The 26,451-nt window shown below is 49.7% G+C and overlaps 1 protein-coding gene across 5 annotated transcripts in view; it reads left to right on the top strand.

The window, feature by feature from the left end:
• LOC119455261 (probable nuclear hormone receptor HR3) overlaps window positions 1-26,451 on the top strand; it is a 123,014-nt gene that overhangs the window by 39,464 nt on the left and 57,099 nt on the right. For 2 of the 5 annotated variants that reach the window (XM_037716664.2, XM_049668666.1), the window contains exon 2: window positions 1,670-1,807. The exons of the other annotated variants lie outside the window; for them this stretch is intronic. In XM_037716664.2, the coding sequence (XP_037572592.1) occupies window positions 1,670-1,807 (138 nt within the window). The remainder of the gene's footprint in view (window positions 1-1,669; window positions 1,808-26,451) is intronic. 5 annotated transcript variants of the gene reach the window in all.

The following is a 26,451-nucleotide window of genomic DNA, read 5'->3' as shown; positions in this document are numbered from 1 at the left end:
CAGCAAAGTTAATCATGTCCTGTGCACGCGCATCGAATCAGTACATGTAAACTTTGTTCGAGCAATAAAAAAATGTCGGTATATACAGGCAGCGCCTTAGCAATGATTGCATGCTCAGGGGATTGTCAGGTGTTGAAGTCTGAGCATAATGCGGAATGAACAGGCGTCGTGAAAATCCGAGTCACCGTGAGTCTTTCTCGGCTCCCGTTAACACTTGCGCATTGACTATAATCGCTAGGCTGTGAATGTCATGATGTCTTGTTGGAAGAGCTGCGCATTGTGCACTAAAATTTCGGTAAAGAAGTATTCACTTTATATGTTAATACTGTCTTTACGACTTACCAACAAAACGTGTCAGGTTGAGGGCTAAGGATAGTAGAATCAGGAAGGGATTAAGGGATCTATAATATCAGCGAAACTTCGCGTCGCGCTCAGTCCGTGCACCGACCTGTGCATTCACGAAAACTGAAGTTGTACGCTTAGCGCCTGGTTGTACCATAGCAGCGGATTAGACACAGAGCAAGTATATCGTATCATTAGCACAGTCGAGCAATAGCGTGGGATACGCAGGCAGCTTGGACAGTTGGGTCGATTGACAATAACCACGCTATACACCGTTCTTGCAATTATTCCAAGTCACTCGAAGAACCGTTAGGCTGCAGCGACCAAAAAAAAAAAAAAAAAAAAAAAAGTCGTGGCAGAAAGCCGCGGCTCAAATTGTCAGAAACGTGGTCCTATGGTAAGCAGGACTCCGCGAGGTACAAATATGCCACTGCTGCTTCCCGATTGCAGCAATGAACTCTATCGGGAGTTACCGACACTCTCCCAATGCAATAGTTGCTGCTGCTGCTGCTGCAAAGTGTGTGCCACGACGACACCTCCGGCTGACGTCGAGGTGAACACGAGTCTCCGAAGTCCGGCACATGTAAGCAAGCGTCCTGCACACCGAAGTTTCCGTACGTTGCCGCAGTCGTGACACCACTGCGCCGTTTATGAGCAAGCAAGATCAAGATCGAAACAACGGAATTTTTCTCATCTGAGCAGGAGCGTATGCTGCAAGAACTACATCGGGTACTGTACACACTTTTTTACGATTGCACAGGTACTTCAGGTGCACGGTCCGGCCTTTGGGCCTGGTTTCGACTTCGCAGCAGCACATGCGTCCCGGCTGTGTAATGACACAGTACAAAACCCGTGTTGCACTGCTGGAGCAGGGACGACGCGGGGAATGCAACGAAAAGGACGGCACAAAGCGGGCGCTAACCAGCGACTGACAAAAGGAAACACGTATTACCGCGTAGGAAGTGTTTTCTTTTGGAACTCGGTTACCTACGCCTGTTCTGTTCCGTCCTTCTCGTTGTATTTCCCGTGTTCCTCACGTGTCCGCTTCCCCTGCAGCACAGGAAGGATTCTGCATTCTGTTTAACTAACTAGTCTTAAGTCAAGCTCTCATCATTTGCAATGACCCTCGTTGCCCAGCTCTAAGCCTGCAGGCAACCCTGGTGCCGCCAAGCAACTTCCAGCAAAAACGCGCTTGGCAGTCCATCCGATGAGTCCCTATGGTTAGGCTTGGGAAACGCTGCCGTATAGGTGTCGATCATCGCATTGCGTACTGTGCCCAGCGACGGCGCTAACCGGTTTTCGGTGGGTGCCCTGTGTGTCTTTCTAGCGGGGACGGCCGTTTCGTCGTGCCGGTTCACGGACGACGACCGTGGTGGTGCCGCTGGTGGTGGTGTCGGTGGTGGTGGTGGTGGTGGTGTCGGTGGTGGCGTTACCACCTGGGGGGAGTCGAGGAGATCGCCCCCCAGTGAGTGCTGAGTCACGCTGCTGCTACTGCTCGATTCTGCTTACGCTGCTTCTCTGCGCCCGGCTTTGTGTGGCATGCACGTGTTTCATGCTTGTCCCCCCTTCCTATACCTGCTTCGACTCTTTCACTGACTGGCTGCTGAAACATTGACGTGCTCTACTTTGCATGTTTGCTTGTGGATTGTGCCTGGGAGCAAACGTCTTCCTCAGAAACCCGCGACCACCTCCCCCGCCCCTCCGCACCAACCAGTCCAGCTTGGTTCCGCCGTCAAAATTGCGACGTCTGCGCCGCCGTAGCTTGAAAAACAGCGTCATACTTTTCACGCGTACGACATGGTAAAAAAAATTGTAATTATATTCGGTGGTTGGTCTTTGACGTCGTTTATTTGCACATTAAAAAGTGAGAATTCAGAGAGCGAACCAAATATGTTAACATGCTCCATAAACCCGTAGGTCAGTGCCGTTTGTAAATGACCACGAGGTCATTCAACTTCGTACTCGGTGTGAACATACAGAACGGGCTCACGGTCTTAACTGTCAAACAAGCATTACCATACTGCAATAGTGTCGATGTATTAATGTGAGGCCTACTTTCACGGGAACAACTACATGCTTAATATTGTTGTGACCCTGTCTAGAGTAGGTCAGAAGCACGGGTGGTGCTTAGCCATCGGAACTCAGTGAATGCAGCACCAAAGCTGGGCTCTCTTTCTCTCTCTCTCGCCACTCTCTTGCCGTGCATGTGTGTGTGTGCTACGTTCACGTTTACGATTGCTTGCTGGAAGCGACTGCCTGCGCTCGTCGATGCATGGACCGTTTGTTTGTTTCACCGACTATATATATATATATGAACGTTTGATCATTGTTGACGCATGACATATGCTAGCTGTGTTATTTCCTTTTTGTGTCCAGGCCCGTTTATTTTCGGTATAACTTGATAGTGCCAGTCCACTCAACGACAGTGCGGACACGAGGCGCCCTCGGGAGGTCAGCATCGAGCCTGGCACGCTGGTAAAAGATGGTCAGGAGGGCCAAAGAGATTTCATTCAGAAAAACTACAACGCGGCCCGAATCATGGGTGACAATAACACCGCGATGCAGCGGTCACACTCAGAGGTTTTTCAAAGCGTATTGTCACCCCAGGTGAATAGATGTTGGATTTGCATTTGTGAGCGTTCTCGAGCAAAAAACATGTTGGGGCAGAGCTCAGTTAATGTGCGCCATGTCATTCTGATCTGCACGTAAGAGCACATTCCCGGTATGCAAGGACCAGGATATTCGCAGCATTGTGTTTGCACCGACGGCTAAAAAGGAAAAAAGAAGTGATGAACTGATATCTAACTTTAAATGATATTTCACAAATAACAAGCGTGTTATGTTCAGATCGAAATTTGTTTTACAGCCGCTATTCTATCATGCAGCGGTGTTGACCGTGTCTGTAGAACTTTTGGCAGTCTGTAGAAAGTAAGCGCAGCGGACAATCGGTTTTTTTTGTTGTTGTTGTTGTTGTTGTTGTTCGTAATGCACTGACGCGGGAACCGGTAGACTGCACAGGTTGGACACAAACGCACGTGTTGAAAACTCCCGCTATTGTGCTTACTCTGCAAACCCCACCCTATTTTCTTCTGTTAGGTTCGACGCTGCTCAACGTCAAGGTAAATTTCTATTCATAACCTCTCTTTCAGATGCCACTGGCGCAGGACTGTTACATACACAGTGGAAATGAGATGTTCATTTCATTTTATTGAACTCACTAATCCCGAACACATTACATGAAGGCTAGGGATAAAGCAACCCCCTCTCCCCCTCCCCGTCCCCAAAAAAAGGAAAGAAAGAAAAGAAAGCGACTCGAACAGCATACTGGAAGCAGTTAAAACACCGACAGCACGCCCGCAAAAGCGAACACAAAAATCATAGTTTCCATAGCGTTATGTCGCGATCATAAAATATGCGATTGAAAAACACTGGGGGAAAATGAAAGAGGAAACTCATGCTAGTGCAAGCGTTATTTTTTACATTGTTGCACCAAGTAGTTTTCCTGGAAGTCAGTCCATAAAGGAAGATGGAACAAGACTTCCAGGACGCAACCACTTAGCACACATTGCAATGACTAGGGTAACTAATTATGCCGGTTGTGCGACCTTCACGCGGGCGGGTTTCTTGTCTTTATTGGCGCTCATATGTTACTCTGCACATGTGTATCGTAAATCTCGCTTATGCATTAATAAGGGACACGTATAGCACTAAGACGTTGCGTCTGCCCTCTAAGGGCTCTGGCATGGTGAATAGCTTATGAGGCGTAACGCGTGTGTAAGCCTACCTATAATAGAGGTTGTTCTCCACTGTATGCGATGTATATGCCTGCGCGAGTATACTTCATAGACCGCGACATGGGCCGATCCAAAGGCTGTGGCACGCACCGAACATCTGACCGTATTAGCGCTATATTGATTGGATATTCGGTACAGGAAAAATAATTCTTTAGGTTATTTTATTTCTGAACCAAAATAGATGAATGCGGAAACTGCGGCTACCGCAGCTTGCGAGATGTAGTTACAAGTGCACCATTCACACAAACCACTAGCGTTGGGTGGCAACACGATGAAGCCGTTGTGTTAAATGAAGTATGCTAAGGAGAGCAGCGTGATACATTTATCCGTCTACCAGTTATACGCAACTAATTAGTAAGCTACTGTTTCAAGACGGCCTTTCCGTATACCTAAACTTGCTTACGCATAGTATCGCGGTGTGCATCACCTGCTTCGTCTGTGCATCTGTGCTTAGTCGACGTCGTCAATAGTGTCTATACTTACATCTTTTGTAAAGGTGATCAACCTGCTGCATGACTTGCGGTATCGAAATGTCAGCGCTGAAATCGCCGGCTGTCATCATTGGTGGGATATAGGAGGCGTTATGTACTGAATCTGGGGACGCGGAAGCTGTTCTTTATCCAGAGAATTTGCTAACCTGTCAAGTAAATGCTGGTTTGTCTATATTTGCATAACGCAAAATATAAAGGAGTGCCCGCGTCATTTATGATGGAGGCGAAATGCAAAAACGAATCCCGGCCACGGCAGCCGCATTTCGATGGGGGCGAAATGCGAAAACACCCGTGTACTTAGATTTAGGTGCACGTTAAAGAACCCCAGGTGGTCCAAATTTCCGGAGTCCCCCACTACGGCGTGCCTCATAATTCGAACTGGTTTTGGCACGAAAAACCCCAGAATGAAGAAGTCATTTACCACGAGCCAATGTATGCACAGACAGCACTTACGTGATACCTCGTCGTCGTCCAGCGCCGGACGCTTGTTATCCCGTTATGCTGTCTAGCGGTTCTGGACGACTGGATATCTTATGAAAGCAGCTGTTCTGTGAAACTTTTGAACGCTTGTGCCTTACCTTCGGTGAACACGCTTCCACTTCTCTAGCTATTAATAGTTGCATTTATTATTTTTGGTATCATCTTTATGATACGTTTCTGCCTCTCTTCGGTTATTTCGCCGCTCCGGTGTTCCTTTTGGTCTTCGTTGCATTTCTTTTTTAAATGAGTCACCACGGGGTTCTAGTGGGTTAGATACTGACTTTTCGACCTACGTAACACGGATTTAAGTTCTGCGATTACAGCAAGTCGAAACTAGCTGGAATGCGTCGTTAGGCTTAGAGGTTCGTCTGTATAGTTGTGACAATGACTTAGTTGACGCTCCAAATCGTTCATATCGGACTACACCGTACCTAGAAATCGGCTAACTGGCGACTTCGCACTTCCATGTAACAGGTGTTCTGATCAGTCTCTTTCTGCTTGCGTTTAAATTTACGCTAGTGGTAAGTACATCCAGGGGCAGACGATTGTAGACTACGGTTTCTGCGAAACGCAAAAGAACCAGGTACCCTTGCGGGATCTGCACATGGCAGCCTTGAATTAGGAAGTGTAACGTTAGCCGTTGTGTGTGACCAATTATTTAGTTTCTGGTTGGCCGCCTATTTTTGAGGGGGGCGCCAGATGAACAAATTTGAGACCCCGACTAAACTTATTTTGCACACAATTGTTTTTTACATATTATTTTACCTTCTTGCTTTCGCGGTAGCTGCATTTTGATGGGGGCGAAATCCAACAGCGCTCGTCTTTTTGCACGTTAAGGAGCGCCAGTTGGTGAAAATAATACGGGGCCGAATTCACAAAGCCGTTCGTTCGTAAGTGCTGCTTGTCATTGGCCTTCGCTATGTCCAACACCACCTGCTTCTACGAACAATTTTAGCGTAAGAACGTTTTTGCGAATTCGGCCCACGAAGTCGCCCACTGCGGCGTAGCCTCGTAATCAGATGCTGGTATTGCCGCGTGACACCTCAGAATTTAATTCAACTTTGCAGCTTCACTCGGCGCGTCACTCACGCTGCGCTGTTATCGCATGCGGCCAACTCGTGCGCACAGCTAGAACCTTCCGGCGCGCGACATTCCTTTAACGGTGGTTGCGCGGTTTCTATCTCTCTCACCGCGTCTCGCAGCTTCGATGATGGCCGCGCGAGGGGCGCAGTCGAAGTGCGCGTGATCGCCCGCAGAAGGAGCGCCGTTGTTCGACGCGCGCAACACAGGGGGGAGGGTAAGCACAGCGAGGAACCCTTCTTCGCCTCGGTGGCGGCTTTTCGCGTAGCGAGTGGAGACGCTGGGCGCCCAAGGCGCGCATTGAGCGAGGCCCCAGTGGCACACCGCATTAACCCACATCCGAGCGTCATTACGGGCCGGAAAAAAGCAACACCTGTGGCAAGGGCGACGCCGCCGCTGCAAGCCCATTGTGCGCTCCGGCATGCCTTCACCATTCTGTGCGCGCCAGGAATCTTCCATCCACCCCTTGCCAGCCTCCTTGCCCCCGTCTTTTATTTTCCGCTTCTCGGACGGAGCAGCGGTGGTCCCTTTGTCCGCCCCCTTTCTACGAGCGTCGTCGCCGCGAGTTGACTCGGTTCATTGCGCCGTTATGCGGGCCCGGTCTCTCGCGCCCGCTTCCTGTCCTCGCTGTTTGTCAATTATCCCGGCGCCGTTTCTCTGTTCTCGTGGCGCGCATAAATTCTCTCCTCTTTATTTATTAACGCTCGAAACTCGCGTCTTCAGGAATACCAGTCTTCTTTCTTTCTATCTCTCATTTTCATTTCGATGCGAATGAAGCCGTTTTTATTCGACGCCATCGCCGTTCATCTGCGGCCGAGTGAGCTGTTCTTTCCCGCATTCTCGCGATTTGTGTGCAGACGCTCTCATTTAGGCGAGATGTTTGCTTTCGTTCGTCGCCTTTGTTAAAGGCACGGTTGTGAGTGCGAAGCCTCAATGTGCCATTCCTTGCCCCTTCCCACGTGTAGGGTAACAAACTGGACTAAGTCTGGTTATAACCTCCCTGCCTTTCCTTCCTCCCTTCTCTCTCTCTCCTTCCCCAAAGTGTCAGTCAGCACTGAGGCACTTCTATTGACTTCGAGAGTTGCTTCCAAAATGAGTGTTAGAACTTAATACGGTTGCTGTTCTGTGTTACATTCATATGCTTCTTTCGCTGCGTCAATTGTGGCGCAGCTCCTAAACAGAACGTATAATTCCGCATATTGAAGTACACACCTTGAGCGGGAAAGAGAATGAGTTGCGGTACGCTTTGTCACTTCCATTTATTTATATTTATTTTCAGAAGTGGGCAAGTCTACGTTTGGCAGTCGCGATGAACGAAATGGGTATTCCGTTGGCATAAAATGCCAAGCAGCGCCCCGGAAGATTCCAACTTGTTCACGTTTCTCGTATTTAGTGAGACTGAAGAACAGCACTGTCTATTTAAGTTCCTTAAGTTTTCTTTGAAAGATCTATCTTGTTTCTCATTTACTGCTAGCACAGTAAATCAGCGCCAAACGCAGCTGTGGTGATTTTCGCAGCTTTCGTGCGTCAGTGACGTCACAAATTTGACATTGTTCTCCCGTATTTGCTCGGCTTGCTAGGGAGAGTCCTAGCTTTCTTTGGAACGCTTTGTAATCCTTTCAAAACTTATGACGTCATGGAGAGCTGCTGATGCGGGAACTTGAAGCTAGTGTCGGCCACCCGTCTGGAGTCTTTTCTGGCTTGTTGAGTCTGCTCTCGTGGTAAGCTTAGGCGCATTGCTTTTGCAGAAGCCTTATATACGAATACAGCTCGACCGAATATTTCCCTTTAAATGACCCTCGCGCAATTACTCGCGACTTGATCACGCCGGCAGGCGCGCTCGCTATGGGCGGCATCACGACTGGTTTCTGGAGACATGCTCGCCGAACATGCGCGTAGTCCGAGGATGCCACGCCACCCGAACGCTGCCGGTGCCAGTACCGCCCCTTCTCCCTACACCAGATGTACGCGTGCCTTTGTGCCAACCGCTCTCTCTCTCTCTTTTGCGCACGATGCCCATTCGTGCTGGCCAGCCAGCTTGTCCGTGCGCTGCCCAGAGCCGTGTTGGATGGCGAGGAGGAATCCTGGCCGCCAGCTGAGCGGACACGCAGTGGGTCAAGCGCTTCCCGCATTCGCGTCATGCATTGCGCTGGCGGGAGAGGGGTGCTGCCCGATCCGGTCACGTGGGCCCGATGCGGTCATCGTGCGCGCTTTACTTCCGCGTGGAAAGGGAACAGGGCCGAGGCGGAAGTGAGCGACGCTCCACTGCCGCTCTTTTGCGATGCTCTTTTCCTTTTGACTTGCATGTTTATCAACGCATTCGGCATTTGTTTTATTTTGCTTCTTTTTTCTTGGTATACTTTGCTCGACCGTCTTTTTCTTCGCTTGCTTCTTCATTTATTTCTTGGAAATCGTTGTGGAGCGTTTTTCTGGCGCTGGCGTTGCCGGTGCTTGCTTTTCTTTTGCTTTTCTTTTGCTTTTCCTAGCTGGTATGATGGTCGTTTTTTTTTTTTTCTTTCTTCTTCTCCGTTCTCTGTTCCGGGCCGGTTGTTCTGCTTCTTGCGGGTACTTCCGCGTGCTCCCGGTTGCCTGACACACTTTTGAGATGCTCGTTTATTCTCCCGGTTACGTGACTCCCCTTAAGTCGGCCCCCGAGGAGTCCTTTCAATGGACTGGCCCAGCGCCGAGAGCCGCGCTGCTCTTTTTGTGGTTCGAGAGTTCTTCCTTCTTTCCTCTCTGCTTTTTTTCTTATTTCGTTCGTTTCGAATACTGCGGCACTCGTATTCTTCCTGACGTTTAATTACGCGTACAACTAACATTTTAATTATTGACAATAGTCTCCAATTTCTCGTTCGTTGACGTGAATAGCTCCGGTGGTAATCTGTGCTCAGGCCTCGAATGCGACTGGTTACGTGGCAAGGTTTCGTAACACTAGCGCCTTACTTCCATAGTCTTGCAGTGTTACCGATTGTCATTACTACCAATTACTCTCGTTGGTCGCTTTAAGTGCTTCCTGTTTCAATTGTTACAATCCCGCAAGCCAATCGACATTTCCGGGAACAGTATATCATATGCCGCAGTATACTGCGCGTGTGTATAATTACGAGTTCCACATTAAAAGGCACGGAAAGAGACCAGCTTGCATTAGAAAAAAAAAAAAACACGTTTGCATGCCATACTGAGGTTTAATGGCTGAAGCACAGCTGGACAAGACATGCCATGACGTTCATCACGTGACCCGTGGTTTACCGACATGCTGCACTGGACACCCTGCAAAGTAAAACACACTCAGATATGGTGGGGGATGAGATCAAGTGATGAGATTCGAATGTTTGTGGTTGGGCACAGTTGACCCAACAAGGGCGCATCTAGAGAGGCCTGCAAGAAGCGTTCGTAGTGCAGTGGTGGACTTGCATATAGCAGATTTAAAGCCCTAAAGAAAGAGTCGCAGCGGGCGTCAGATTCCTACGCACCGCGGTAATTTTGCGACCTTAACCAGTAAAACCGTACAAACTATGTCGCTTGCATTAAAGACTGGAAATACGAATTCATGGCTGCATGCCCAGGATGCGGAAATATTCAGCATTTTTTTTTTAGATCATGAGCTCTGTAAGCTTTTTACACCGACTGTGCACCATTTTTTCTATCTGGACGAATTTGGTAGAAAACGCTGGACGAAAGGCTTGCTAGGTTAGGATGGCTATCTGTACTCCGGTTAGCATACCACACTGACGACACCAAACTCGGGTTGCGTATTTAATCTAATCTCAAGAGATAAAAATACAGTAACATGGTACGTAGGAAAGTTGCCGAATTCAAATCAGCGTCGGCAATTTTGACCATTTCAGCAGTTTCGAAACTTTAATGCATGCTAGCTGTCTGTGCGAATCGTTTGCGGAGCGCGCGCGACTGAACTTTTCTTGATTTTCTAAAAAGAAAAAAAAAGTACACTGAACTTTTCTAGACCCATGCATGGTACAACGGCATTTCTTCGGTGGAAGAAGAAAGACTTGGGGGAGAAAATGATGGCCGAACTTTCCGTCTTTAACTCAGCGCTTAGGTCACGGGGCGCCAGTGACGTCATAGTGGCGTCATGAAGTTTGTCGTGCTTTTGCTCACTTGATTGTGAAATACCAGTTTATATGTATACCGTTTAAAAGTGGGGGAAACGAAAAGAAACAGAATAGGGAACTCAAAGGTGGAAGTAAGGACCCCTTACCGCCACGCCATTCCTCTACCTGCGGCGGAAATACTTTAGTTACAGAATTACATTTGCTTTGTCACTCGTTAAAGGGGTAATTACGCAAAACATGTTTGTGTGTTTATTTAATCGATAACTGCAGACATAGTAATGAAGGCATGAAACCTCAGTTCGACAGCGCAATGAACAATAAGGAAATCATCATTATTGTTGCCATCATTAAATATGCGTGCCAAATGGCAGTGCAGCTCCGTACGTTAAGCAGTTAATTGTTCATTAAATGCTTCGAAACTAAATGTGACGCGTAAAACTGTCTTCTTTTCATCGTATGCAGGTTGGGATCTCATGGGATATTTATGCAGCACACATGTGACAATTAGTAACAACTTGTGGCAACTGACAACTTTCTTGTAAGGCTACATTTACGCACGACACCGTTCACAAGCTACGCCGAAATGCAAGCACCAAATCAGGCGGGAGACGCAGCGAAGTCACGAAGACAGGGACGATGCTCGTAGAGGGGAGAATGGGGATGACAGGGGTATGCACAGAGAATATGCGTATGTGTGCCGAATATAACTTTAAGACCTTAAGAAGTACTTTAAAGAAATGCCAAAACTCCGTTGAATTCCATTAAGAATGATGTGTGCTTTAGAGATAGCCATGAGCTGACATTATATGTCTGTAACATGCAGGTTATATACACGCAATGGAAGTTTCGCTTTTAATAGGAAGGAAGATCGCTTTGCGTTCTCAGGCCGACGCGGCATCGGAATCGCGTTAGGCAAATCGGCACTCGTGCGCCAAATGGGCGAACCATGTATACCCGCCACCGAAACTGCTGTTCGAGCAGCAAACTTAGTTTGCGCATTCTTTTGCGATCGACGGGCGAAAGATGCTTACTGGGGCCGCCCCAGAAGGGCTTTGCAGCGCTCGTAATTCGGCCAAGCTCAAGCATGTCGCAGTGTTCGTGGCCGGATTTGCCTCTCGAAGTGCGGTGGATGTCTATAAGTAGGGATAACGAAAGCTGTATTGTATACGTAAACAGATCGTTCTGGCTAGCCGCAATGACCGCGCGGCGTGGAGCCCGCCGTTCTGACACCAGCGCCGAGCGTCAATGTTCGCGGCGGCTTTTCCTTCCCGGAGCGTGCACGTAACGTAAGCGCGCGATGGACGCGCGCCAGCGCTCGGGCGCGCCTCCTTGCGTCGGAGGGCGAGGAGGGGAGACACAGTTACCGCATAACGGTGCAACGTGACGTAACCAGATGCGGAGGCGCTCGGGCGACCGAAACAGCCTCGTCAAGGACGCCGGCGGGGTACCCCTCTCTCTCGCTCTTTTCCTCCTCTCCAGCGCCAAGGAAGCGCGCCCTTCCTCGAGGGGGGAGCAGGCGTCGCGATCGCAAAGCGAAGCAGCCCGTCCAGTTGCCGCAAGCGCTGGCGGAAAGCTTTGCTGTTGTGCAGGCATGCCTCCGCGCCAGTCGCAATTGTTGCGTGCAGCTAGAAGAATAGCTGACATAGTGGCTAGTTTTCAGAAATTCTGTGCATTACATCTATGTTGCAACCACCATGTCTATTTCCCGCTGGGGAAATGGGCGTGGCGTGTAGTGCCCAGCTACGGCTCACACATAACTTAGTTTTGTTCTTGCTGAGCTGTTCCCGTCCTTGCTATGTGCTGCCCTTCTAATAAGCACCAGCATCACCGACACGACGTGCACTCTGTACTCGTTAACCTAGATAGATTGTGTAGTGCAAGTCGGATGCAGCAGAAATGCTGCCTCCTGAACGGCATTGGCTGCTGCCATCTCACAGGAGAAAACCACGTATAAATCGTGACTTCGCGACAAAAATACAAACCAAGCTTGTATTTTTACACAAGCCTTTTCCTTTTTCATAGTTTCCTGATGCATGGAGTTATGAAATCTGGAGAACAGTGCAAAATTAGCAAGCTTTCCTAAGGTATGCAATGATATTACGAAGGTTAGCACGGCCTTGCCGAAAATAAATGAGAGTAACGGCCGTGATAATGTATAAGAACGCTTACTGCCAAACTTTTCAAGCACTGTTATTGTCCAGCTAACACCGAACGAGGCATTTCTCGACCGGGCATCAATAAAGAAATATAATCTCCCCGTTTGTCGCGCTGTTTCACCAGAGTGTACATAATCCATTTTTTTTTACGTAATCAAACTTCGTTCCAATCTCACCCCTTCGTGTAGGCTTTTGAGATGCGATACCAATACTGCGGGACGGGAAAAGAGACGAAGGCGGACACAACGCGACACCTCGTGTCACCTTCGTCTCGTTTCCCGTACCCTGTATTGCATCACGAAACAAGTCTAACGCAATGTGTTAGCAGGCTTTCGAGGTTCCTTCCGCGCCGTTCGAGAAATGCCAGTAGCGAAGAAAAACAAGATCCGTTCGCGCAGCAGGGCGTTCGGCCAGCTTGGACTCGGCGCCGGCATTTTTTTTGCCAGCGAGTTCGTGATCGCTCGGCTGCTCCGAACATGCGTGCAGCGCCGCTGTTGTGTCTCGCGTGCACGTTGCCACAGCGCGTGCAGACGTCCAGTCGAGAGGGGGACGTTACCGCTGTCGCTGCCGGAAGTCGGAGCCGTGTCGCCGCCATCTCGAAACGAGCCGCCCTCCTCCGACGGGCTTTTATTACTTTTCTTTTTTTGACGAACCGTATTTACCCACTTATCGTATCTTAAACGCACCGTGCGGCTAGGCGGCCATTGTTGTGCTCGGTGACAGCGGAAACAAACGCGGAAATTACGCGAACAGAAGTCGCCCCGCCTCCTTTGGCGGGAGCTGTGAAAGCGCTTCCTTTGATCGCCGCCCGTGTGTGCGTCTACCGACCGTCCTTGCGGATCGTCCAGTGGCTGTTGTCGCTGTTGCCGCTGCCCCGTGGAGAGAAATGATGAACCGCCGACTTCGTGACGGGCGGTCCCCCGTTGCTCGCGCCCTTTCCCCCGTCGCCTTCCCGAGCTCGTTGTGCTCCTTTCTACGCTGCCGAAGACACGAAAAAGGCGCGGATGAGAGAAGATAAGCTAACGCGATACGGGCCGTGGACCGAGAGCCGCTGACCTGGTTTGGCGAGCCGCACGCGCGACACACGACCGGCGCTCTGCTGGCCATCCGTCGCTGCCGGCAGGACAGGCTGTCCGCTTGCCGGAAGAACACGGGCGCGGCTCTTTGAGAACGTTTCGGTAGTCCACTTGGCGGCCACCGGTGAGAGGCGGCAACCACCCGGCTGCACGGGAGCGTAGCGCCGGTGTCCGGAGTCCTTCTTCCGCGCGCTCAGCTGTACTTGTCTCGAAGGGCAAGTAACACCGCGGCAGTCTGACGGACGCCGCCGTAGAAACGAGGTATCCAGTTCAAAGGGAGCCACAAAAGCAGAGGCGAGCGGGAAGCGAAAGCTACCGAGTCTGGACGAAGAGCTGGAGAAGTTAGCTTACGCCATGTCATGCTACGTCAGACGATCAGGGTGCAAGACTGAAGTAGCAATGAAAGAAAAACAAAAGAACAATTGGATATTTCTTCTGCTTTTCATAATTTCTTTTAGAAGCCGTATTTCGCCATACTTAGAAGTCCATACTTTATTGCAAGGAACAGAGTAAAAAAGTAATTCTGGGGTTTTACGTGCCAGAACCACGATTTAATTATGACGTACGTACGCCGTAGTCATTTCCACCGCCTGGGGTTCTTCACCGTGCACCGAATGCGCGGTGCACGAGCGTGTTCGCATTGCGACCCCATCGGAAAGCGGCAGCCGCGTATCCGCACCGCGACTTCGCGCTCAGCAGTGCAACGCCATATAGTGCATGATTCCGCGATACCGCGGCAGGCAGGGAGAAAACAAGCATTAAGTTATGGCGTGTGTAAGAGCACCGAACACTTCATATCCTCCGTGGCCGATGGCCTGGTTTGATTTATATCATCGCGGTTTCACTCCTAAATAGGGCAGATTTTTGTGGGAGCCAGACGGCATAGCACATGGCCATTAACAAAGAAAGAAAGAAAAGCCGCGGAGTTCCAATAACCGGAATATTTCTTTTGTATAGGAATAACAGTATAAACACACATGGACTAAGGTCGAACAAAGGTGCGTTGCGAGTCTCCGTATACTTTTACGCGTCTCCTTCTCCGACATGACTTATAGCCGTGCGCGTCTTCCCAAGGCAATGAGCGCGCCTTTCCATCTCCTGGCTGATCGTGCAGCGTGCCAGCTTGTGCTATGGACGAGTCTGCTCGGCTGAAGGGAACCGCTGGACGACGCCGCGGGAGAGGACGACAAATGGCGGCCGCTAACGACGCCTACAAGACCGGCCGGCGGGCATCGAATGAAGGCACCGTTCGGCCATCCATCTCGGTGACGGGCGACTCGCGACCGCCATCAATATGGTCCCTCGCTCTCGTTTCGCCGCGCGCGACGTCAGCTTGGTGTGGCGCCTGCACCGACGGTCGTCACTCGTCAGCCTTTGGAAGCGCGGAAACGCGGCTGAGCCTCAAGTTAATTAAGTGCCGCAACGAACGGGTTCACTGGACCAACGTTCAGAGGCGTTGAAATGTGTCTAGTGACGCGCAGTACGGTTGGCTTCTTCGACGGAAAGTGCGCACGGATGAGCGTGGGCCAGTGACCCATAGCGAGCTTAATTAAAGACTGCAACGCGGTTTTGCAAGCATTGTTGTAAGAGACAGAGCTGTGGTTCATGCGTAAGCAGCCGTTCGGATACGAGGAAACTGGCTGACCGTGTGTACGGGGCGTAACTCGTAACATAGCTCGATCGTCTCTTGGGTTTATTCGATGGTATACAACGTCCCGACGAGCTTTGCTGAGTTGGGTTGACAACAAAGAGAAATTGTGCAGATCTGACATCCGGAAACCGGGTGGTGGGTTATGAATTATGCGGTAGTGGTTATATACATATATATATATATGATGAAGCTTTCTTGCTTTTTATAGTTCACTACGTGTTCAATACGACACATACACACACGGAGCTTGTAGCTGGGCATGCAGATCAGTGAAGCCGCAGTGAGGAACACTACGAAGTATCTGTGTAGTCATCCAGCGAGGCTCTCCGTACCTGCGTTGTATGACCCGGTGTAACGTGGCTCGTGCTGTTGTTTTGCGCGTCTCTTCTGTGTGCCCAGTTACACCGGTGCCGATAAGGAACTGTCTCTGCTGATAGGCGTCGCCGGTGTTGAATTGGTGGTTGCCCGGAGAAAGCTTTCCCGATAAGCGCGGCCCGACGACCGGACACCGAAGCAGGTCACCTCGCGGGGCACGCGCCCCGACGGCGTGTCTGACACGCGCAGCCGAGGCAGCGAAGCCGTTCTCCCGTATACGCAACCGCGAAACGTAGCTCTTATGACAACCAATGAATAACAAATTTATTATCGTGCCATTGTGCATGAAGCTAGAGAAAGGACGTGAAAGCACAGGTCGCAGAGAAAGCTATACTGAGTTTTAATTCTATGAACGCGTGCTATTCCATGCCGCTGCTATGACACATACTGACCCGTTTGAAACATCGAAATAGAAGAATACGAAAGAAAGACGCTTAACCTTGCAGTCGGTCGCGCAACGCTTGAAACAGCGAAGCTGGGCGATCGTAGCCCAGTATTTTGCGGAAGTGCGCGCGAACTTTTCATTTTATTACTCATGATGATGATAATTTCTTTCGCGCGTCACGGACTTACGACCGTCACTGCGCGTTTCACAGCGCAGCTTGCAACACCGACAACGCCTTGCAGCAGACCCGCTCCGTGAATGCGTCTCTCTCTCTCTCTCTCTCTCTCTAATTGCGCGCAAAACCTCTTCACCTCGCAGAGCACGAGCGTGCGAATCGCGACGACGACGCTTGAACGCAATCATATGGTTCACATAAATGCAAGTTCTGCAAGCGTGCCTGTATAGCCTAGTGGTTACGACGCTCGCCTTAGGACCGGGGGTACGCGGTTCGAATGCCGCCTCGGCAAGAAAGTTTATTTTATTTCTTCATAGTTTCTTGATACGAACCACAAATTATTAAACAGCTTCGCTGTTCAAGAAATAAAAGTTAGGGTGTGAAGGACGTGGTAGTACGTACAAGTTAGGAAGACCAGGACACTCAACTATAAGCCATGTAAGTGGCCCGACTTAAATGTTTCGCATTTAAAATAAGAGTCAGTGACTAGTGATGATTGTCGGGGGCAGAATATTTATTTAAGCCCTCGAGATTTTTCATTTTGTGCGATTTAACAGAAGTCACAAATTTTCAGACCTGTTGTAGCAACTCCGAAACACTAGCAAATTATGCGATGCTGTAAGCAGGGAGTAGGAGTAATATTTAGTAGTATAGTGTTAATAGTCGTAGTAATGGCAGCAGCAGTAGTAGTAGTCCATTGTATTTGTTGGCAAGGGGAGAAGGAAAGACAAAAGCCATGGGACATCGTAGCTGTCTCACGTCCGGTGGGTGGATACCAGAACTGTCCGGCTTGACGCCAGTTACTCGCAGAGGCCTGCTTTGAGCGTACACGACATTCAAGTCGAAAAAATGCACCTCCTCGGGATTTCTTTACGGTTAAAGGTTATTGGGCGCCGCTCTAAGACGGCGTCTGTTTCCGTGGGAGCGCAGTTGTCCGGCAAACACTTTTGCGCAAAAAAGCAATCATAAATAAGGTCGGGAAGGCAAGTCTGCCGGCCCCGAGGGCATTGACTCCCCCGTGCAACTCCATTCGATCACCGCACTGTGAAAACATGCGGCGTCATCTCTCTCTCCCCATTTCTATCCTTGCTGCCTTTGTTTGTTTACCCGCCGGCAGGGCATCACGGTGCGGGGAGCATCCTTTCTTGCCTCCCCCGCGGTTTGCCCCGACCAGGTGGGCAGCGAGCAACGGCCAACAATGCAGCCGCCACCCTCAGAGCGCGCCGCCAATGCGCTCCACGAGCTCACCCCGAGTCCCGCTTGCTCCGTTTGCAAGAAAACGCGTCCGGTTTCAGTCGATCTTGAAAGTAAGTAAGAAAGAAAGAAGGTCCCCCAACGCCGTCACTCTAGAGGTGCCGAAGCAGGGGTTGCGGACGATGAAAAAAAAAAAGACATGCGATAAAGAAAGTAAGGAACCGGAACCAAGGGGTCAGCGCGGCAAATCTGGTGGTGGATGGCTGTGGCCGAGCACCTTTGGTTGCCCCCTGCTTAGCGTTCTGCGCTGTTTTTCCTCTTGTTGCGTTTCGCTGTGATTATCCCAAGCACCGCAGGGGAGAAAAGTTGGGAAAGGGGGGATATTCGGCACCTTGACCTTTTGCTCGCCTTCCGGGCATTCCGATTTGGTGGACGTTTTCGACCCATTCACACATAAAACCCCGACGAAAAGGGGGTGATACACAACATAAAGAAATACATTAATGTTTGCTCTTAGAGGGCCTATTGAACGATGAGTCTAGCTTCTGGACATTCACTCCTTCCCACAAACGCGTGATTAGCTATGTTTACTCAACAAAGTAACGTCTACACGAGCAAAATAAGAAAGAAAAAATATTGTGCGAAGCGAGAATAACAGTCGCTCTTATGTATAGGCACTGTTCATTTCCCGTTTCCTCAAGATGTTGCTTTGCAGTTTTGTCTCCTTCCTTCTTTCTTTATTGATGGCGAGCACTCACCTTATTCAAATCTAGTATTTTTAGGCTTTTCGTTTCCGTACATGTCTTGCGAAAGGTGTTCAGACATAGTCAGTATTTATCGAAATCCCATACCGTCTTGAGCGTGTAGTACGGCATTCACCGCAGTGGTTGCACACGCAAGTGCTGTCTGAGCTTCCGAAACACATGCGAGGAAATCCAATTTTGTGATGGCCGGGTGACAGGAGGCTGCCATTATTGGCATCCCGGCATCAACTATAGCTTTCACAATAATTGGCTTGGCGCCGCAATGCGGTCGCTTTTCTCGCCCCTTTGTTCAAGATAACTTTACGGAATACCGGGACGAGGGGGTCTTCCACTGGGCAGGTCGCGGCTTTTGAACAGACTGCTAAAGGGAATCGAACAGCGCACGAGACGGGACGTATAGACGACAGACACGGCACTGGAACTTCCCTTAAATACCAGCACACTCGTGAAGAACAGGCTCCACACACGACTCTATTGACAACACGCGTCGCTGATGTGGGACACCAATACAGACAGTGGACCTTCATACTAGACAGCTTCATTGCCAAGAGAAAGGCGAAACAAAACCCAGTAGCTTATATTATCGCTATATACTTAGCGCGTGGTCGCACACTAGGACGGCGGCCGTTGGCGGGCCAGAATACAAAAGTCCTCGTCTGTTTAGCTTGAGGTCAACGTTTAAAAACCTAACGTGGCAAAATTAACCACGAGCCCTCAGCGTCTCTCACATAGCCCGTTCGGGGCGTTAGACCTCATGCTGTGGATCACTGAAATAAGCGCAGAGAACAGGCCAGATGCGGGCATTCATGGGCGCAGGAGGGGGCGGTAACATGGCGTGCCGTAAGAAAAGAAAAAGGAGCCCAGTCGCGGAAAATCTTGAAAGGAGAGCGGCGCGGAAGGGGAGCGCATACAGATCGGGCCTTGACCTCGGCATCGCCTGGCGTCCGTCCGAAGTTTCGACCCTTCCTTCCGTCGTTCGAAGGGGGAGGTTTCTCGACCGCTCTTCGTCTTTTTCGGGGGCTGTTTCGAACGCCGCGGGTCAAGCGAGGTCAGTCCCAACGGACCTGCCGCTCGTACATGACGAGAGGGCAAGGAACCGAGAAGCCAGAGACGCGAGTTTCCTGTGGCGGAACGAGTGGAAAATTGGCAGGCGGCAATTAGCGACCCCCAGATCACGTTACGGCCGGGACACGCTAACCGGGCATCGCTCGTGCCGCATTCATTAGCTTCTTATATTTTTCATTTGTTGCTCGCGCGTGGCGTGCGTGTGGCTCCGGTGAGCACACTCGCTAGTATCCGCCTCGAGCTCGATGAACGTTCGATACGCCGCGTGTGTTGGATACACGCGAGCCCCTGGTGAGCCCTGTGTCCCAGCCGTCTTTCCTGGCTATCAAAAGCCTGCGCGGCGCCAACGTGGCACGATGCGGATACTTAATATGGAAATCAGTGAGCAGCAGCAACCGCGCATTTTTGCCGTGGGGAGAAGACGGTCACCAATCGGCTTCTCCTCGGTCGGAGGAACCATGCAGCGCATGAGACGGACGACCAACACGTATATTCGTCCGAGTGATTGACTGATTGTTTGATTGATTCATCGTTGATGGATCCGTTTTACTTAACGTACCAAAGCAACTGCCCGGAGTGGTACTGTCCGGAGTGACGCCGCAGTGTAAGGCCCTTGATTAATTGTGACTACCTCGAGTTTAACGTGCACCTAAATCTGAGTACACGAGCGTTGTTGCATTTTGCCCCCATCGAAATGCCGGCGCAGAGGCCGGGAATCGAACAGACGACCTCGTGCTCAACAGCAGAACGTCATAGCCACCGCGGTGGGTGAAAGACGTACCAGAAAAAGTCACTCAATGCGAATCTTCCGATGACATGTGCCAAGCTGTTCTTACACATTATTTCTTTTGTTTGCTTGTGCTCGGTGCGTCCATCCGAGCAAACTAATGCACAGTAATCGTCGGCGCGCACCATAGCTGCTCAGCAGGGCAAAGCTCTCGGGGAACACGTGATCGGTGGGACGTTCGAGCCGAGTTATGGGAAGGGGGCGACTTCTCCAGCCCCGCACCTCGGCGTTCCCTCTCGCCTGCTCCAATCACAACAGGCTCTCGAGTCGGCCGTGCGTGCACTGAAATTTATGTGCCTTGCCGCTTCGGACCGCGTGTAAATATGTTGCGCGCCGCGCGTCTTGTATACGTACGCGCACAGCAGGGGGGTCACGCGTTCCCAGGCCTGCGGCTTAGTTTATGGCGATTGCTGCCGCTCGATAGCGGAAAAACGGCCAGTAACACCACGGCGGTTGCTCTTCGCCTCATCTGTTGCGTGCAATGCAGTGGAAACATACGCAGAGGCTGGGCGCGAGCGTATTGTTCAACGAAATTCGCCTCTACGCTTCCGTTATTTTATAGTGTGCGTCGGGCTAGACATATATTCAGATTCGGATGTGATGCACGCATGACTTTTGGAAAAGCTCGTCGATTCTTCGTTGTAGGATGTATGCAGTTTTCCCTAACGCAATGACGTGACCTTTCCACCTTGGAAGTTGTTGCTGTGGGTTCCTTTATGAGGCGTTTGTTCACTTGTAGTACTTTTATGTTGTACGACAACACTAGTGCGTCGGCTGCAAGCGCAACGCGCTATAGCCTGCTTCTCTAAGGCAAACAGTCAGGCCAGTGGTGATGCTACGCACTTTACTGCCAAGAGATGCTGCCTTCGATTCAACCAATTGCATTGCAAAACAGTTGTCATGCTTGTACACACGTCTATTGTGACAAAAAAAAAAAGAAAAGAATATCGGGAAAACAAATTGCTGTCGGACAGAAAGTAAATCTCAATCGGCGATGAAGAAACATGACGGGCAAAGCCATATCTTCCTGAGCTTTGCGAGCCGCGGCTGCAATATAAACCTTTCTAAAGCGCCCGAAGAGTCCTCCTGCTAACTTGTGGATTGAACGTGGAGAATAATAATGAAACAAGAAACTGGCCGCATATGTCATGCATTGAATTAGATGGTGTATGGAAATAAATATACATGCATACAGGATGAAGTTGCCGGACAGGGGTAGTTGCCTCACGCAGTCATGTTAAGGAGAAAAGGGAAGCGCAGAAAGTGATGCAAGCTCGCGAGCAGTGGTATCAAGGAAATTGTAGCTTTGACTCAGGTTTGTGTTTCGTGACCACTTGCGTGTCTTGTTTATTATGGACAGTGATAATTTCAGATAATTCTGATAGCACCTGTGTGTGAAAGAAGGCCGTCTTTCAGCTCTGGTCGCTGCCTGGGAATGCATGTGAGGCGGTTTTCTACCACCATTCCCATTCCGGGGGCGCCACCTGTAGTGAAGCTCAGGCTACGTCTGCGAAACAGAATTCAGTAATTTCGCTCCCTTTCTTGCTTCATCGCCACATGACTGAGGTGCACGAAATCGCGTCGCAAGCGCCTATAGTTTGCGGCGCGCTTCTGCGCGGCGTAATTATGTGCCACTGAGCCGCGCCACGTTCATCCGCGGACAGAATGAGCGATTAGGTGCGTCGTGTGAATCCAGCTTTAACTATTGTGGCGCAGAAAAACCCGTCGGTGCCTCGAGGCTGTGTAAACGCAGAGGGGCGACGTCTCACGCATGTCTATGCGCACCGTGTTTGGAGGGTCCTGCATGCGCTGTACGCATCTGCGGCGCGTAGCCGTCAACAGCGTGGCGACGTGCGCCACGAGCTTGAAAGGATTGCCCCCGGTGTGTGACTCGCGCTCGCTGGGGCGTGAAGAGCGCGCTGTCTCGCCGTGCGCCGCCGCTCGGCTATCTGCCCGCTTGCGTGACACGTTTCTTCATCGCCAAATTGATGCCGGGCCGAGCACCAATATAGCGCGCAGGCGACGCAAAGTACATCGCGCGAGACGTGCTCTTTGGCTCGCCTAGCAGGCGACGTGTGCTTTTTTTTACAGGATGCGAGGGTCCATACGCAACTGACCGCTTTGCTTCGCACAACGAGAGCCAAATGCGTTGGTAAGAGTAATGCCCGGAATGGCGCTGCGATAGACTTTTCTCTCTCGTGGCTGTAAAGTCGTAACTGCGCGGAACGCATTTGGCGCGTATTCTCAGCGCTGCCTGGGAGCCGTATCGCTTTTGCGCCCCACGAGTCTGGCTCTGTAATCGAGGCTAAACGATTTCCCATGTAACTCGTTGCGGAAATCACGTATACAGAATGTATTTGAGCCGCTGTTGCAGCACGGACATTACGCGACCTTAAATACACGCAGGGATGCCGCACGGACGGTATGTCAGAATTACCTTCCATTCAGTATGGACGCGGGCTCGAGAGCGCCGAATTAATCGGGATGACATCTCTTTTGTCACGACTACATGTTATACAAAAGTTCAATGAAGAGTGCATACGCGCAACGAAATCAAATTCCCGCTATGCAAGTTTCCTAATGTTGCGCAGGCATAAATGGAACATCGAGTGCTCTAGCCGCAAGAAACAAATTTCGAGGAAATAAAATTGTTCAATTGAATGATCATAACTTCATTGCAAAAACACAGGTGTCGTCAATATGTAGTAGTATAAAGGAGAAGTAGGTAGAAATATTGTCCATATGCATAGTTGAACGTATGACATAATGTCGCCCTCATTTTAACTTTGAATAGACTGCGTGGGCGAACGTAAGTTGATATAGCCTCTGAAATTGAGCGAGTTGAACCTCCCGATATATTACTTGCAAACTTTCAAGGACACGAGGCAATCGTAATTGGCATAATTAAGCGCGAAAGAATGAGTAATTGAAGTTCTAGTGAGTAATCTTTGGGGGAGAAATTGACTCGAGACCAAGCCGGATCCAAGAGCAGTGTCAAGGTGAAGCCAGCATAGAAGCAGTAAAAGAAGCAGAGCGAGTGGAAACAACGTCATCAAGGTTAACTGTTCACTGCAGAAAACGAGTCACGGCTGCACAGTCTGCCGTGTGTTGTAGTTATACTTGACCAGATTTCGCCTGCGAAAGTTTCTACGCAAGCAGAGATGTCGAAGTGGGTGCTGACAGACTTCGACCACTCGATATGGATGCAGCCGCGGTAGCCGGGACTCTAGCGCGCGATCTATTTCTCACTATCTCACTCACTATCTAGTGTTCACTTAACACCCCGGACCGGGGTGAATAAAATGTCACTCATAATGCAGCCCGTTGTAACAGTCGTGGAAGCGAACATATAGAGAATGTGACCGACCTATATGAAAAAAGCTCGTTTACGAACTAAAAGCGTCTGACAAGCCTGGCTTTTTTTTTTCTTTCTTAAGAATACGTTATACGAACGAAACGTATTTTAAAAGTTACCATATATACGCTTCAGGATACGCATACTTTCTTACTCTTTGTCCCTGCGGTCTCTGTTTCTCCCTGTGTGTTTTAGGGCGATAACAGTTGAGAACTAGAAATTGGATTTGTTGTATGCGTCCGTCCTTTCGATTACGCCGTCGTCGACATGTCACGCTCCTTATCTTCGTCCTAGATTACACGACGATGAAATCAAAACTTTTCCTACCAAGTCACTGGGGAGTCGTGACTCGCAAATCATTAAGGGATCGCTTGACAGTTTGTTCTGGGGGTTTTGTGCTCGACGCAGACTCCGAGGGAGGTGGCGCCTGCGCATGTGTTTCAGGAGCCACTGCATGGTGTGGCGGTCTGAGACGACGTTGTGCGCATCGCAGCCAAGTAGTTCTTGAGACGATGGCGATGTGCACTGCGAGAGTCCGAGTGTAATCACTTTGTGCTAGTGAAAACTGCTAGTGTGCCATTCGTGCGCGTGTAAATACGAGTGTCTCACTCGTGTGTCTGAAACAAGCTTGTATATACCTCTGACATAGGCGGAGTTAGTTTCAGCTGGCACTCTTCGAGGTGACTTCCACCCTTAGTGGCGATACATGTTCTTGCTTTATTTAAGCATTGCCTAGTTATAGAACTTATCTTTCTTTAATTTATTTTATCTTGCGTTAATAACCAAGTGAAAAGAAATAGCTGTCACCAGTGAACGGCATCTCCTATTTCTTTTTACCCCCGAAATAGCACGCAAGAAGAAAGAAAAGAAAAAAAAAAGAGAGCCTGCGACTGTTGCGGTAAATCACTGACGTTGTGCTACTTCAAAGATGCAGATCACTGCGCGAACAAATAAGGTGATGACTCGGACCCGCTGTCGTGGCGTCACTTGAACAGTAGCGCGTGACCAGCGCATGCAGTCTGTTGCCGGACTCCGTTTCTTTCTTCCCTCTTTTTCTCACCGCAAGTGATTGCAGGCAACAGCACGTAGGGCCTCTCCGCCGCTGTAACATATAGAAACTACCGGGGCGCAGCTCTTATCTTTCCGGGCCATCAACGGAGATAAGCGTCCGCGAGATGCGTCGTTCGACCAGCTCAGGGTGTCGCCTGTACAGAAGTGCACTGCTGGTGGTATCGCACAAATGACGCCCGAGTTTCGCGCCTCTCAGCTGTTTAGCACGGAGTAGTAAACATTTAGGGTCATATTAGTTTTCTATCATATACCCGCCGCCTTTCTTCTACTCAACCGCTGATGTAAACTGCTTGCACTCATATATATTAACGAAAATGTAATGTAGAGTCTTCCTAGCAGTGTTTACTGCTCACACAACGCGTAGGAAAAGCAAGAAATGACGACCTCTGTGCTGTCTCACTCTCCTGTCCCATCTAGTTTTTCTTACACTTAGTATGTACTGTAACGCTGCTAAGAAGAATGTGCCACCAACTAGCCATTCATGCTAGGCTAGCTTCAAACGTTATTGAAGTTAACCGGTGGGATTTCGGGTCACATTTAAGCTACTACGAGCCCTTGAATACACGCGATGCATTTCACCCCAAGAATGGAAGTCTCTGTAAAGGCGACTGTCAATTTCTGCGTTTCGAGCTTGCAATTAAGGCGCGCTCCTTGATGTGTGTGGTTGTATATGTAAGGACGAGTTACACCACGGTACGAAGCGCACATTTAGTCCAGGCTGCCTCGTTGTCATCTTTAGCTGAAGTGAACGTTGCTCTGAAAATTTATTCGCAAATGTTTGCTACCTGCGAGATGCCTGCCTATTTTCATATAAAACGTAATATGTAATCTTTGCACAGGATTTTAATTATGAGGAAACACTCAGAGGCAGCAGCCGTGGATGTATTGCAGGATTTGTCATGGCACGCATTGGGCCCAACACTTGCTCTTACGCTCACCGTATTGTATCCGCTGCAGTCAGAGATGCGTGACACCCCTATCTCGGTCGCTGTTCTGGTCGTATCGACGTCGCCGCATTTACACTCACGTGACGGTTTTCTTTGGATGCTGCGATCGTTCAGCCACCGTGGGAATGCTAATCAGTGCATGGATTTGTCCGATTTCCGTGCTTGTGGCTTGAAACATTCTCGTGGCTCTGTTTACTACGATGCATCTGCCTTTATTGGGACAAATTTCCAAGTAATCTTACTTTTCTAAACCAAGCAAGCCAATAAGTATTTGCCCACACGCGTAATCATTGCGAATTGTTGCATTATTAACGCATGTATTTTGCCTGCATTCCAATAATCACCGTAAACGGCGAAGTAGACGGCTAAGCGGACAACGGCCGTGTCAAATTATTGATACAATTCCGAGGAAGACGTCAAGGGGGACAGCTTCGCGAAGACAGCATGGAAGTAAAAACGATGCAGGATACTTTGCTGTCTAAACAAGATGGCGGCTGAGTAGGAAGATCGGAAGCCCGACGGGCAGGTTGTCTGCGCACAAGAAAGCGTAGCCACGCTTTCATATGCGCTTAAAAGTCACGTTGTCTTTTTCACAGGTTCGCACGCTCGAAATGCAGAAAATACCATGCGCCTTTCTTAGCCTTTTCTCGTCGACGCGAGGTGGCGTCACGTCGCAGAGGCGCCTTTCCATGGCCTTCCAGACAGTTTCAGGCGCGTTCCATTACTTGGGCTCGACGCTGTCTAATACCTCTGTCACACGAGCACGCAAAAACTCTTTTACACAAGCGGTCTTTTACCAAGCTGAAAGACTTTTGAATGAAGAGGTGTTGCGCAGCAGACACACGGCGCCGACGATCTCCTCTTAGTGTTTCCTTCTGGACACACTGCCGAAAGCGTGGCGCTAGCGTTCGAAACAATACCGGCCAAAAAAAAAAAAACAACAACAACAACTTATCTCAAAATATAAAGCGAAAACTTATTGTTTACACGTTTTTCAATTAAATTTAACATAAGAAACGTTAATATAAAGATTTATTATAGCAGTTTAAAGAGCGTCATCACGTGACATCCCCAGCCCGTTCGACCTGCTTACGAGAGTACAGAAGAAAATGAGCATTACTGGGTTTACTACACCTTCTGCGAGACACAAAATTATTTTTTATGATGAGCCTAGGCGACAGAAAATTACG

This window comes from Dermacentor silvarum, chromosome 6 (assembly GCF_013339745.2).
Source record: "Dermacentor silvarum isolate Dsil-2018 chromosome 6, BIME_Dsil_1.4, whole genome shotgun sequence".
NCBI lineage: Eukaryota > Metazoa > Arthropoda > Arachnida > Ixodida > Ixodidae > Dermacentor > Dermacentor silvarum.
Note: the sequence above shows the minus strand (reverse complement) of the source record. Positions and strands in the feature narration are given on the sequence as shown.